Genomic DNA, 13724 nt, shown 5'->3' on the forward strand with positions numbered 1-13724 from the left:
AAAGAGTGAGAGAAATAGAGAAATAGATAAAAATAAAGAAATAACGATCAAACATAAGAAAATCATTAAAAAAAAAAAAAAAAAAAAAAAAAAAATTGCCGCATTGGATTTGTCAGACACCCCCTCCCTCCCTTTTTTTTTTTATTTTTTTCTTTTCTTCTTCTTCTTCCTTGTTGATACCACATATCCATTGAACTTCACTATTTTTCTTTCTTTCATTTTCTCTCTTCACTCCTCACACCCATCGCGTGTTGGGGGGAATGGCAGGATCACCCGCCACCAGCGTCTGTCTGTGCCGAGAACGGCGTCCCAATGTCGACGCACTTCCTCCCGCCGCTCCTCTTCACTCTGCCGCTCGTCTCTCATGACTGTTCGGTTCCCATTCACTCTGCGCACCCGCACCCGGGCGGCGATGTGCCTCGACATGGTGGACTGGCCGTGGCAGAGCCACCAGAGATGCGCGAGGCCGAAGAAAAGTGTGGAGAGGCCCATCATACAAGTGACGATGCCGACCATCATCCACGCCATCGAGACATCTCCCTTTTCAATAACGAATACAGCCAACAACTCAAGACCACCATCGACAAATCCGGCTAAAGGAACATAGAGGAGGAAGAGAAGAAACATTTTATAGTTATCACGTCCAATGCAATTGTTCATTACTGGACAGTGATGATCAAAGTTGTAGGTGCAGCGTTCACATACCTCGCAGTGATATGCCCGGTCTGGTTTATATTGACGACAGATCTCGCAATAACGTAATTTGTTATTACGATCTAACATTCTAACAGTGTTTGGATTTCCTCCTTCAATATTAACACTACAAGAAGTCCCATCATTAATACTATTATTAATATGATTATTATTATTATTATTATTATTATTATTATTATTATCCACATCCATACTCATAGGAGGCGAATGAACACTGTTTTCATTTCCATTCATGCTAGTCGTAGTATTATTATTATTATCATTATTTTCACTCCTAGGAGGTTGATATACTGTGGAATCACCAATATAAATTGGGGGATATCGCCACGATTCATCCAATACATATCCTGCAGATGTATTCACAACAGCATAGAAAGCCCACAGTAATACGGCTGCACAGGCATCACCAATGATAAGACAAATAAGAGAGACAGCAATACGCCAATCGTTATGATACCAGACACATAAGAGAATAAAATAAACATTAAAAGTAACCGCTAATCCCAGAATGAGTAATAATAAAAATAGCGGAACTAAATATGCAGAGCACAGACAACACCAATCCCAACAGCTCCGTGGGGTAAAACTATGCCTATTCGGCATACTACAATAATCTTCCATTTTTTTCTTTATATATATACACGTGGAAGTGTGTGTTTACTCTATTTTTTTTATTTTTTTTTCTACTTTGTAAGATTCTCCTTTCTTAGATGTAGTGTACTTGTCAATAGAATATATAGTCGTCGTGCTAACGATGATGATGAGAGTGATACGATTCAGGTAACCCACACACTGTAGTGTACCAATCGTCTCTGTACTCTAGCTTACAATTCTGCCCTTTTCATTTTCAGAAAAAAAAAAAAAATAATACATAGAGATAGAGAGAGAGAGAAAAAAAAAGAAAAGAAAAGAATACATATAATAAATAAATAAATAAATAAATAAATAAATAAATAAATAAATAATATATATATATATATACCCATAGATACATGTATATCTACTTATGTATATATGCAGTTAAAATAAAACTTTTTTTTTCTCCTGCATATTGGGTGTGTGTGTGTGTGTGTGTGTGTGTGTGTTTTTTTCCCACCTCTCTTTTCATTCTCTCTTCTGGTGTAAGAGTCCCAGTACAGGATTCAGAACCAGAAGGGATCATAAGAAGAGTTATTGATCTGCAGAGAAAAGGAAAAGGAAACAATTTAATCACATACATATACATAAACACACATAAAGAGAGATAGAGAGAGGTAGAGAAAGAGAGATAATAAAATAATAATAATAACAAAAAGAAATCAGACATTGCTCAGTTTCCGCTTAAGCGAGAACGCACATATGAATAAGAGAAGCGTTTCACCTATCATAAAGAAGACAAAACCCCCCAAATAATAATAACAATAATAATAATAATAATAATAAAGCACAGAGAAGCAAAAAACACTCAAACATCCCATTTCTAAGGCTCATCCATTCAAATATTAAGCACTACACCAATAACACAACTAATCCCATATATATATATATATACAGATATCATCCACACTAAACAATCGCCATGTTTTCTGGAGGACGACGAGTAGACACTGGACATATTAAGCGCCACCAACGCCGGTCTAAACCAAACACTTCATCCAAAAATTTCTCTCTTTCTTCTTTAATTAACTGTTGATGCCGTTGTTGATCACTTCTCCTATACGATATCACATTAGCTACGGTAGTTTCACCACGAACTGCTAAATATACAAAGTGTGCAGCGAAGAGAAGAAATGAGAATCCCATCACTGCTGACAAGACAGCGGATCCCACTAACAATACACCATCTCCCAAATCTGCCGAACTAAAGAAAGGAAAATGATAACATAAACTATATATCGTAGTGGTAGCAATGTGAAATCCCCCTAATGGAATGTATGCAAGAAAAAGCAAAAAGTATTTTAAATTATCCCGCCCAACACAATTGTTAATCCACGGACAATGGTGATCCATCCGATATACACATCTCCGACAGGAACGACAGTGATGGGCATTATCGGGTTTGTAAATCTCGCAACGAAAACAAAACCGCAGTTTTCCGTCTAATCCCACTTGCCGCACTTCATGTGTGTTGAATTCACTTCCCGGGCGGCCTCTGAACACCGGTGTGTGCGACCACGGCTCCCGCTCCACATATCCCGGCGGTGTGGAGACGGCGAGAAAGAAGTTCACAAACACAAGTGTCTCTGTGATGGCCATTCCCAGATGGCAGTAGAGATAATAAAAGAAGGAAACATCGCCGTGCTGATAGGAACGGTGGAGTCTGGGGAGAAAGGCCACATAATAGGGAATCACATTGAGAAGAATGAGAAGTACCGCAAAGCAGGGAGGGATTTGTCGGCAGAAGAAGGCACACCAACCACAGATATCAACTGGTCGGTGTGGATTATGTTGTTGTCCACAACACATCAATAAATAAATAAATAAATTAGATAGATAGACAGATAAATGTATATTGACCTCTTTTTTTTTTCCTTTTTTTTTTTTATACCTAAATGAAATGGTAAACAGTAATAATAATAATGAGAGAGAGAGAGAAAGAGAAAGAAAGAGAGAGTCAGACAGAGACTAGGTGACAACAATCTGAAAAAAAAAAAAAAAAGAAACGAAAATACAAGAACAACAATTAAAATGAAACAGTTCATATCATTTCACATATGCATGTTTCCACGTATATGTGGATAATACAGAAAAAAAGAAAAAAAAAATTTACTAACCTTTTCACTACCAATCCCTGACATTAGAGTTTAATCATCATCATCCTATATCTGCTTAACCATAATAGGATTAATTTTATTCATAGAAGAGGATGGAATGTGAAGTAAACAAACGAAAAGAAGCAAAAAAAAAAAGAAACGAAACGAAACGAAACGAAACGAAACGAGAGCAATTCCTCTTTAATAATAGAATAAGAATCCCGGTTAAGAGAAGGACGCCCTCCCGAAGCGTATACGATCCAAAAAATAAAATAAAAAACATGTAAATAGGAAATGAATTGAACACCTAAAAGAAGGAAGAAAAGGAAAAAAAAATACCCTCAATAAACCCTGGAATGGGGTACTAACGGGTCAAAAAAGAAAAAAAAAAAAAAAAACAATATCTGTTACGTACTCATTGATACTCTGTGCTCGTCCATTTTGGCAATACTTCTCCAAAAGGAAGCAAAGAGAAATACAAATATTAAAAAAAAAAAAAAAATACGTAAGAATAATAATAAAAAAAAGAAGAAAAACTGAAAAAAAGAGACCAAAAAATATGACGATACAGTAAGAAATACCTCAACCAAACTGCATCGTAGGTTTGACATTAACGAAGGGTTTCGGAAGCACATTGCCTTCTCCCCCAACATCTGGAGCCACCATTTGAGAGACATGTGATCCAATGTAATTACGTTGTGATTGTGAAGACATGGGAGCCATCATTGGCTGTTGTTGTTGCTGTTGATACTGCGGCATCATAGAAGCAGCCATCATTGGCTGTTGTTGTTGCTGTTGATACTGCGGCATCATAGAAGCAGCCATCATTGATTGTAATTGTTGTTGTTGCTGTTGTTGATACGGTGGCATCATAGAAGCAGCCATCATTGGCTGTTGTTGTTGCTGTTGATATTGCGGCATCATAGAAGCAGCCATCATTGATTGTAATTGTTGTTGTTGTTGTTGATACTGTGGCATTATGGAAGCAGCCATCATTGCCTGTTGTAATTGTGGTATCATAGAAGCAGCCAATATTGATTGTTGTTGTTGTTGTTGTAATTGTGAGAGCACAGAAGCCGCAATCATGGCTTGTTGTTGCTGTGGTGAAAGCATAGAGCCCATCAATATCTGCTGCGATGGTGATATCGCAGAGAACTGCATAGTGGCTGCTGGCTGCATAGATTGAGCCACCAACGGCCGCATCTCCACATCTGCAGCCGGTGTAGTTGCGGCTATTGTTGTTCCTTGTCGCTCTCTCAGCATCTTATCAGCCAATTTGTGTGATTCCCGCCAAACACGCCGCCGGTCACTTGGCAACAGTCGCCAAAGCCGAAGAACGATAATGACGGATAGTGTTAACGCCATACCGCAATAAACACGGGCGGCGGGAACAAACACAATGAGCAGCGATGCCGCTACTGCAGTAAGGCCGGTAAGGACAAGTTCCACAATTCGCCATCGATTCAAACTGCGTCGTGTGAATAATGATGTAATGGGATTCATTTTAGATATGCACGGGTGTATTTATGGATTTTTGGTGTATATGTGTAAATGTATGGAGATGTGTACTTCACTATTTCCTATATTTCCTATATATTTCTCTTGGTATGTTTGGGTATGTTTGTATATATATATATATGTGTGTGCGATACCTGTATTTTGCAGTGAACTTAAGACCTTATTTATATAAATAGATTTATTATTTAAAAAAAAAAAAACAATATGGTTAAATTGAATAAGAAAGAGAAAAGAAAATAAGGTAAAGGCAATATTGTCGTAATAAAGGGAAAAAAAGGGGGGATGTACATATAGACATCACTTCAACAGTTCCCACAGATATAGAGTGAGGGAACGAGGGGATAAACACATCTTTGTGCGCTCTGCTGAGTTCGAACACCAATGAGCAACGCATACAACTAAAAGCAAACAAACGCAAAGAATCGACAATAAGAACAATAATAATAATAATATCCAGCCGAATGTATTCCAACCACCACTATCCTCCTCCTCCTCCCCATGCAAAGAACTATTAAAGAGCAATAAACTGGGGAAAATAGATAATAGGAATATAATAATAATAATAATAATAATAATAATAAAGTTCCCATAAGTCTCTTTTTTTTTTAAGTACTATTTCAGAACCTCTTTCCGCTTTCTCTCTCACTCTCTCCTCTTTCTCCGTACGTCCTCAATCCACCCCAAGAGAAAAAATGGATTTTTATTTTATTTTAATAAAAAAGTTTAATTTTTTTTTTTTTTTTTTCTTTCTTCTTATTTTTTTTTTCTTCTTCTCTCTCCATGAACACAGAGACGTTACTCACACGAACACGGAGAGTTCATTTTTTCCCCTTTTTCCCTCTATACCTGTTACAAATAATAAACAGACGCAGTCAATCATCATTCACATTGCAAATAACCAAAGCTTAAGTAAATAGTACACAAAGTCGTCCCTCTGTTCTTTACCCCTCACCCCACCCCTCTTTATTTTATTTCACTCATTTTTCTTTCTTGTTTTTTTTTTTTTTGCTATTGAGATCTCTCTCTCTCTCTCCCCTTCTCCTTTTTTCAAGCAGAGAGCAGCAAAAACTACAGTGGTACATCCCACTTGAAATCATCCGTAAAAGAGGGAAATAAGAAAGAAAAAAGGGGGGAAAGAAAAATAGAGGAAACCCTTCTTTCCTTACGCATTGGTAATAGTGTAGTGATGACCAGAGGAAGTATGTGAAAAGAAGAAGAAAAAGAAAAAAAAAAAAAAAAAACTGTCACTAACACCACCTTTTACATATAAACACACAAAATGCGATACACCTCTTCTCTCCATCTTTCCCCACTCAACTCCCCCGCCATGAATACATCCACACTCCTTCCATCATCGTCCATACACGTAATCCACATGTTTCCTAATTATTCTTTTTCTTCCTTCTCATATACTTTATCCTGCTCCTTTTTTTTATTTTTTTGCGGTTTACTCTCTTTTCTTTATTTGTCTTCCTCTTTGCTTGTCGTTGCCTTTTTTTTTTATTTTTTTTTTTCCTTTTTTTTCTTTTTTCCTTTTCGTTTTCAACATTCTATTTTACTTTTCTTCTTCTACTTCCTTAGACTGTACTCTTCCGCTTAGTGTAGTTCTGCAGTGTCTCATCGAGAAGCTTGCGCACCTTCTCCTGGTCGAGTTGAATCCCCCGCTTCTCCAATGCGGTGAGGGCGTGCACAACATGAGTGACACTTCCCGCCTCTCGCAGGGCATCAATGAGCCGCAAAATGGCAATAACTTCCGTTTGCACACCGGCGTGTGGGGCTAACGGCGTGCGAGTGGCCTCTTCATGTGGACTAACACCGTGAATGGCTTTGCTCACGCTGTTGTAGCGCTCCATGATGTTCTCCACGCGGCTGCGATCGAGATTGGTGTTCCGCACAAACGGGCGAATGTACGCGTATTGACGGAAGAAGTGGCGGAGATCCACAACGAAGTCTTTAATCACCGGAAAGTTCGGCAGCGGCCCAACTGTGGTGACGTGCTGCGAGAAGGTAATGCAGGCCAGACTGTTAATCCCATTAATATTCATCGCACAACTTCCACAGACACCCTCGCAGCAGGAGGCGCGGAAGGCGAGTGTTGGATCCTGATGGGCCTTCACTGCGGTGATGAGATCAAGCACCATGTAATCATGATGTTTATCATATTCATAACTCTCCACACGTTGTTTGTTGGTGACGGGATCATAGCGGATAAGGCGGAGAATGGCTTTGGAGCCCGTCTCCGGTGCGGTGGCGGTGGTGCGGCGAATAGACACCTTATATGGATTGGCAATCTTTCGCAGCATTTGCAGGTGTGTAGATTCTCTCTTTCCTATTACGGTATTGGTTTAGTTTGTTTGTTTGTTTTTCTTGTTTATTTGTTTAACACGTAGTGAAACGGGTTTTTTTCTATTTCTTTTTCTTGGGCTTTGGGGGGTAATAACGTGCTTTCGCTATGCAGATCTTCACACGATAAAGAGAGAACAGAAGATAGAATAAAAAAAAAAGGGGGGCAAAAATGAAAGGAACGTTGCCGCATGTGAAGAATACATATAAACACACACACATACACACAGAAAGGGAAAGAGAAAGAAAGCCAAACTCGAACTCAAAATAATATCGAACAAGCATAAGCATAAGCATAAGAATAACAACAGAACCACCATCAATAATTCATACCGTATCACATAGAAATACACATACAGATCGTTGCCGTATGCTTAAAACATCACCCACGAAGAGAGAGAAAGAAAGAGAGAAAAAACAGAATAGATCTCACTTCTCTTCTATTTCCACAATTTATTCTTCTGGTACAAAAAGTCCCCAGTCCTTCACTGTAAATGTAAGCAACATACGCCGCATGATCTCCTGCACTTCTGCCTCACTGCGCAGCCTTGAGACCACACGGGCCTCACTACTTTCCGGGTGAATGCGCTGCGGTGCAGAGATAGATAGAAGAATGTCTGTTGACACAGGCGGAAGAAAACGCAGAACGGCAAGCATCACAAGCACTTCATTCTCTTTTCCCTTTTCATTGGTGTACTTTGAGATGCGTTGTATTCCACTAACACAGCAGCCATACACACACTGCTGTCCATTATTATTATTATTATTATTATTATTATTATTATTATTATTATTATTATTATTCACATCTGTTCCCTCAAGCCGCGGTGCCACGTTCGGGTAGTCGGATGGAGAGAGTTGTTGTTGTATAGAGATAGTGTAATCGCCTTCACTGCAGTCATTCGCACGTGCGAGATCTGTGTAGAAGTACGCACCGCAGTTCTCATCACTTACTGTACGTTCCCGTGATAACAGTTCCACAATAATACTTACACCCGTTTCGGCCTCTACGTATACTTCCTGTGTGTCTGGGACTTGTCTAAAGTCACTCACATCCACCGCAGTGGTGGGAACTACACATGTGATGGCACCGCCAAAGAGTTGAACTTCTTTTTCACTCATCTGTACTGTTTGTAAACAGCCCCTTCTCTCCTCTTTCTCTGTAGGAAGTTGTAAAGATTAAAGGTGGGAAAGAAAAAGAGAGACAAGTAGAAGAAGAAGAATACGTTAGAATAAATGAAAAGAATCATCATAATAATAATAATAACAGTAATAATAAAAAAAAATGAATAGAAGTAAGAAGAAGTAAATAATATTTCAACGAATGAAATGCAAAACAAAATAAACTTAAATGTAATTCACTACCAAGTAGACACAAAGTATCAAACAAAGAAACAAACAAACAAACACACACAAGCACAAACACAAACACATACAAACACAAAGAAGAGGAAACGTCTCGTGAAGTGAAAAGTAGACAACCCTTGTTGCCTTTTTCTATATATATATATATATATATATATATATATATATGCTACTTTATGAAAAGACGTTTACGTGATATCTTCAACAAACGTGAAATATCCACCAGATGCCGCAGCAGCAACATAGATGCATAACAGAGAAACAACAGAATCGCCACCAGTTGAATATCAAGCATCGTCAGAGATTTTCCATCAATCTGCCGCACTCGCAGTAATGCCGCAATTAACGGAGATGGTAGAGTCCCATTCTTTGCGGCACTAGCAGCGAATCCATGTATATACTCCACAATCCCCTGTGCACACATTGCTAATCCCTGGGCTACAAGTGCGGCGAGTGGAAATACAGCGATAGCCACAGTGACGTGAATTCTCCATCGTTGCATAGATAAGAAATGCACAAGCAGAGCAGCTAGGCAAATGCCACATAGATAAAGCACTAGAGCCGCTGCGAACATACGCCTTTTTCTTTGTGTGTGTTCTCTTCTACAAATAAAAAAAATAAAGTCTACTCCTGTACTGACTTTTCCACACTTTAGTAAAATGATAGGAAAAAGGGATAATATGATAGTGTAATATATATATATATATATATATATTTTGTATAATTTAAATAGGAACGAAAAATAAGAAGAGGAAAGCAGATACGGAGATGGACGATTCGAAAACATGGAAATGTAATGGTAGACATACACAGAGAGAAAAAGAAAAAAGTTCAAGTGAGTCTAACACGAACAATAATAATCAGTTCAAGTGAGATCAGCAACAATAAAAAAAAAAAAAAAACAGAATAACTTTACCCCACCCCTAAAAAAAAAAAAAAAAAAAAAAAAAACAGAATAACTTTACCCCACCCCTAAAAAAAGAAAAGAAAGTGCGTGGACTACACACACACAGAATGTGAGAGAGAGAGAGAGAGTGAGAGAAGTGGCCGCCCAGAACTGAGGTTAACATGGGGAAAAATAAACAAACAAAATACTATTAAGAAAAGATTTTCTCAGTCTCTCAGAGAAACACACACACACACATACACATAGATATAGATATATATATATATATATATCTCATGGCAGACGTGAGTGTAGTGTCAGTTCCATCAGCTCTCCCTTCTTCTCCCGTATTTGTCGCTGCAGAAACAAATTCGCCTCCCGTACAAGTGCCACAGCGGCTCGCAGTGTAAAATACTTCGCAGCCCTATTCCCACCACTATTATTATTATTATTACTATTATTACTGTTATTATTGGCGGTTGCCCGCACGCGGCGCAGGACCTCTTCTGGCCCACAGGCGGCGATGGCGGCGGGGTCGCGGAAGCCGGCGGCCCACAGTGCCCGCGCCCGGCCCGGCTGCAGCCCGCGCAGTTCCATCAGCGGCACAATGTCGGGCTTCACGCCAAACCCCAGCCGCTTCACACACGCCGCCAGCACCGCCTCGAGCGCAAACCACTCCATCGCCCGGCAGAAGGCCGTGATGGAACTGCTGAACATCGACGCACTCCGCATTAGTCCCTGCAGCTGCCCGCGATTGCACTGATAGCGCTGCTCCACCACCGACAAGGGGACTTCGCCAAGGAGATCGGCAAGCATCAACGCCACGAAGAAACGACGTGTGGAGAACATCTGACTGCTATTGCTATTATTATTATTATTATTATTATTATTATTATTATTATTATTATTACTATTACTATTATTACTATTACTATTATTATTGGTGTTCATACTACTGCCGGTAGAATCACCTAATCCCATTGCCCGCTGGTATACAAGATATTCATCCACACCCACCATGTTTGCAATCCGTTGGCGGTTTTCATTTAAACGAGAGAGAATATCACGGTACACCTCCCAATTACAGTCCCCAATCTCCCGTAGTGGTGTTAAGAAGTAGCATAAATGAAGATCATCCGCAAGTATAAGTCCTGTACGTTGTAATTGTTCCAACTCATCCCGAACAAGTAAAGCCTCTTCAATGCTAAAACACGAACGTACAGAACAAACACCAAACGGGGTTGCAGAGAATACTACATTCTCATCATCTTCAACCCTCTTTTGATTTTCACTCTGATTCTTCTCTTTATTGTTATTATTATTATTATTATTATTATTATTATTATTATTATTATGGTTGCTACTATCACCATGAGATGAATCCACAATAGTAGTAGTAGTAGTAGTAGTAGTGACAGACCCATCTACTATTGTCTGTAATAAACGCCGCACCAAACCCGTGTGTACCAGTCGAATTAATGCCAACTCAAATATATTGTCAAGAACAACAGGTAATGGTCTTGATGTCGCATCATACACAGCATCAAATGGACCAGGGGCATAATGACATAAAAGACTAGATATCCATTTTCTAGCCTCATATGGAGAACGTATAATCCCAACAGCAATACACTCCAATATAGACCGTTCAAAAGAACTTGCGTCCTCTAACATTTTACTAGAGCATGGTTCCACATCTTCCTTCATTAACTCACGTCCACGTTTACAATCTTTACGTGCTAATAATAGAAATGACTCACCAAATTCATCTAAACCAGCTCTTCCAGCACGTCCACACATTTGTAAATAACGAGATTTTGTTAAGAAATCACGACCCACATAAGGAGTTTTAAAAATAACACGTCTAGCTGGAAGATTTACTCCAGCTGCTAAAGTAGATGTACAACAAAGAATATTAATATAACGTTGACGATATGCTCGTTCAATGAGTTCACGTTCTTCTGAAAGAAGTCCACCATGATGAAAGGCTATACCGAATGGAATAACATGTGTTAGTAGTGAAGTATCATGACTAAGAGAATTAAGTTCAGATACAATAGCACTAACAAAACTTTCATTTGCACCTGGATATCCATTCATAGCTTCTTTTCTATATCGTGCAATAAGATGAGCTGTATCAATACATTGTTGACGACTTGCACAGAAAATAAGTACAGATGCATCTGTCACTTCTGTTGCAAGAAATACTAATTGTTCTAATTCTGTAGAATATCCAGCTTCTAACAAATTTCTCTCATTTCTTTCACCATCTTCTACTACCATACCTTGCATAACCGCGTATTGTCGTAATGGTACAGGTCTATATTCCCCTAAATAACAACTAGCATTTAGCCATTTAGCTATATTTGGTAAATTAGGAATAGTAGCACTCATTCCAATAATCTGAACAGAATGAGAAAGACAAAGTACCTTTGATAAAAATAGTTCAAGTGTTGCCCCACGACGGGATTCACCAAGCATATGTAATTCATCCACTACAATACAACCAAGTTCTTCTGTTAATCCTTCTTCAAGCATATGATTAAGTAAAGAATTAGCCTTTTCAATAGTACAAACATATACCGTTGTGCGTTTAGAAAGAGGAAGTCTACCTTGAGTTCCATAGTGACCATCTACAGCAAAACCCAAAGTATCCCCAAGAAGTCGAAGTCCTTCTGTTTTCTCTTCTGCCAAAGATACAAAAGGGAGAACGAAAAAACATGACTTTTTACGATTAAGAAGACATCGTAAAAGTGATATTTCCGCTACTAGTGTTTTCCCTCCACTAGTTGGAAGACTGTATACTAAACTTTCTCCACTACGAATATCATCTCTCATGAGAACTTCGTGTTGCCAAGGATAAAGTTTTTTAATACCACGTCGATTATTAAAGAAACTCTGTGCAGCATAAGGAAGATCATAAAATCCACCACTACTACTACTACTATTACTACTACGAACACTAACACTATTATTATTATTATTATTATTATTATTATTATTATTATTATTATTATTATTATTATTCGTGGAGGTTCCCTTTATTACTGCACTAGTAGAAGTGTTAATGGCAGCTGTATTAATAGTAGTATTAATAGTATTAGTGGTAATAGTATTACTCCTACTAGGAATAACAGAACTAGGATTATTATGAGAGTATACCATAGCTGTATTGTTTTCATCTTTTTCTTCTTCTCCCTCTTCTTCAAATGGTATAATACCATTACTATCTTCATCTCCCTCAAGATTAGGAAAAATAAACAAAGTGGTATTCGTTCTATCTTCTTCTTCTTCTCCCTTTTCATTATATCCAGTACCTTCTTCTACTCCTGGTTGTGAGAAAACACGTGTTCCTGATAGTTTTCCTCCATCTCGAGGTGTAAAGGCGAGATCTGCAGAGAGTCGAAGATCCTCCTCCATTTCCCGCTGCAGCATCTCTTGACTTTCAACAATTTTTTCTTCTTCTTCCGCCACGACTGCTTGTATTGTACGTCGATCAGGTGTTTGGTAATTTAATGGATAATTGCATTCATGAGGTTTATGAACATCTCCTGAATTTTTTATTTCTTCTTTACTACTGGATGACAATACTTCTCTAGATGGTGGAGGTGATGGGGTATGTTCTGATCTCGACACTGTCGCTATCTCTTGTTTATGCGAAGGTGAGAGTTCTAAACATGTACGTTTGTTCTTTCTCACATCATCCACTGAAGAAGAGGAGGAAGTAGTAGTAGTAGTATTACTATTAGTATTATTAACTGGAGGATTTGAGAGAGATGTTGGTTCTTGTGAAGAATGGCGTTTCACCCCTAATGTTCGCGGGGGTTGAAATCCGCCACTGAGACGTACAAACGTTTTTCGCATAAGAATATTATTAGTGATGATGATTAATGTTTGTAATGAAAAATATCCCTTTTCTCTCCCTTTCTCTCTCTCTCTCTCTCTCTATATATATATATAATTTATGCGTTTATCTCTCTTTCGTTTTCTCAGTATGTACCCCACAGAGTGAGTAGCATGCGAAGTGAGAAGAAGAAAACGAAAAAAAGTAAAAAAAAAAAAAATGTGAAGAGCAATACGTTCAAAAACTTCTCTCTCTATAAACTACTTTTTTTTTATTTGTATTTCACTGTGATTTTATTTTCACCTTACTTTTTTTTTTTTTT

At 38.4% G+C, this 13724-nt stretch overlaps 7 protein-coding genes across 7 annotated transcripts; all 7 read right to left on the bottom strand.

The window, feature by feature from the left end:
• Positions 1–228: 228 nt before the first annotated feature.
• TM35_000131320 (zinc finger protein) lies at positions 229–1335 on the bottom strand (the record flags this gene model as incomplete). Its single annotated transcript, XM_029025348.1, has 1 exon — positions 229–1335. The coding sequence occupies one exon, from the start codon at positions 1333–1335 to the stop codon at positions 229–231; it is 1107 nt and encodes a 368-aa protein (XP_028883194.1).
• A 924-nt stretch (positions 1336–2259) lies between these two features.
• TM35_000131330 (zinc finger protein) lies at positions 2260–3159 on the bottom strand (the record flags this gene model as incomplete). The annotated part of the gene is made up of 1 exon (XM_029025349.1): positions 2260–3159. One exon carries the CDS (start codon positions 3157–3159, stop codon positions 2260–2262), a length of 900 nt encoding a protein of 299 aa, XP_028883195.1.
• An 869-nt stretch (positions 3160–4028) lies between these two features.
• On the bottom strand, positions 4029–4949 carry TM35_000131340 (uncharacterized protein; the record flags this gene model as incomplete). The annotated part of the gene is made up of 1 exon (XM_029025350.1): positions 4029–4949. The coding sequence occupies one exon, from the start codon at positions 4947–4949 to the stop codon at positions 4029–4031; it is 921 nt and encodes a 306-aa protein (XP_028883196.1).
• A 1592-nt stretch (positions 4950–6541) lies between these two features.
• Positions 6542–7267, bottom strand: TM35_000131350 (electron transfer protein; the record flags this gene model as incomplete). The annotated part of the gene is made up of 1 exon (XM_029025351.1): positions 6542–7267. One exon carries the CDS (start codon positions 7265–7267, stop codon positions 6542–6544), a length of 726 nt encoding a protein of 241 aa, XP_028883197.1.
• Positions 7268–7760: 493 nt separating this feature from the next.
• On the bottom strand, positions 7761–8429 carry TM35_000131360 (Ran-binding protein; the record flags this gene model as incomplete). Its single annotated transcript, XM_029025352.1, has 1 exon — positions 7761–8429. One exon carries the CDS (start codon positions 8427–8429, stop codon positions 7761–7763), a length of 669 nt encoding a protein of 222 aa, XP_028883198.1.
• Positions 8430–8841: 412 nt separating this feature from the next.
• TM35_000131370 (uncharacterized protein) lies at positions 8842–9174 on the bottom strand (the record flags this gene model as incomplete). The annotated part of the gene is made up of 1 exon (XM_029025353.1): positions 8842–9174. The coding sequence occupies one exon, from the start codon at positions 9172–9174 to the stop codon at positions 8842–8844; it is 333 nt and encodes a 110-aa protein (XP_028883199.1).
• A 678-nt stretch (positions 9175–9852) lies between these two features.
• TM35_000131380 (putative ATP-dependent RNA helicase) lies at positions 9853–13422 on the bottom strand (the record flags this gene model as incomplete). Its single annotated transcript, XM_029025354.1, has 1 exon — positions 9853–13422. The coding sequence occupies one exon, from the start codon at positions 13420–13422 to the stop codon at positions 9853–9855; it is 3570 nt and encodes a 1189-aa protein (XP_028883200.1).
• Between the last annotated feature and the right edge of the window lie 302 nt (positions 13423–13724).

The sequence above is a fragment of the Trypanosoma theileri genome (assembly GCF_002087225.1).
Source record: "Trypanosoma theileri isolate Edinburgh chromosome Unknown TM35_Tth_13_V1, whole genome shotgun sequence".
Taxonomy (NCBI): Eukaryota; Euglenozoa; class Kinetoplastea; order Trypanosomatida; family Trypanosomatidae; genus Trypanosoma; species Trypanosoma theileri.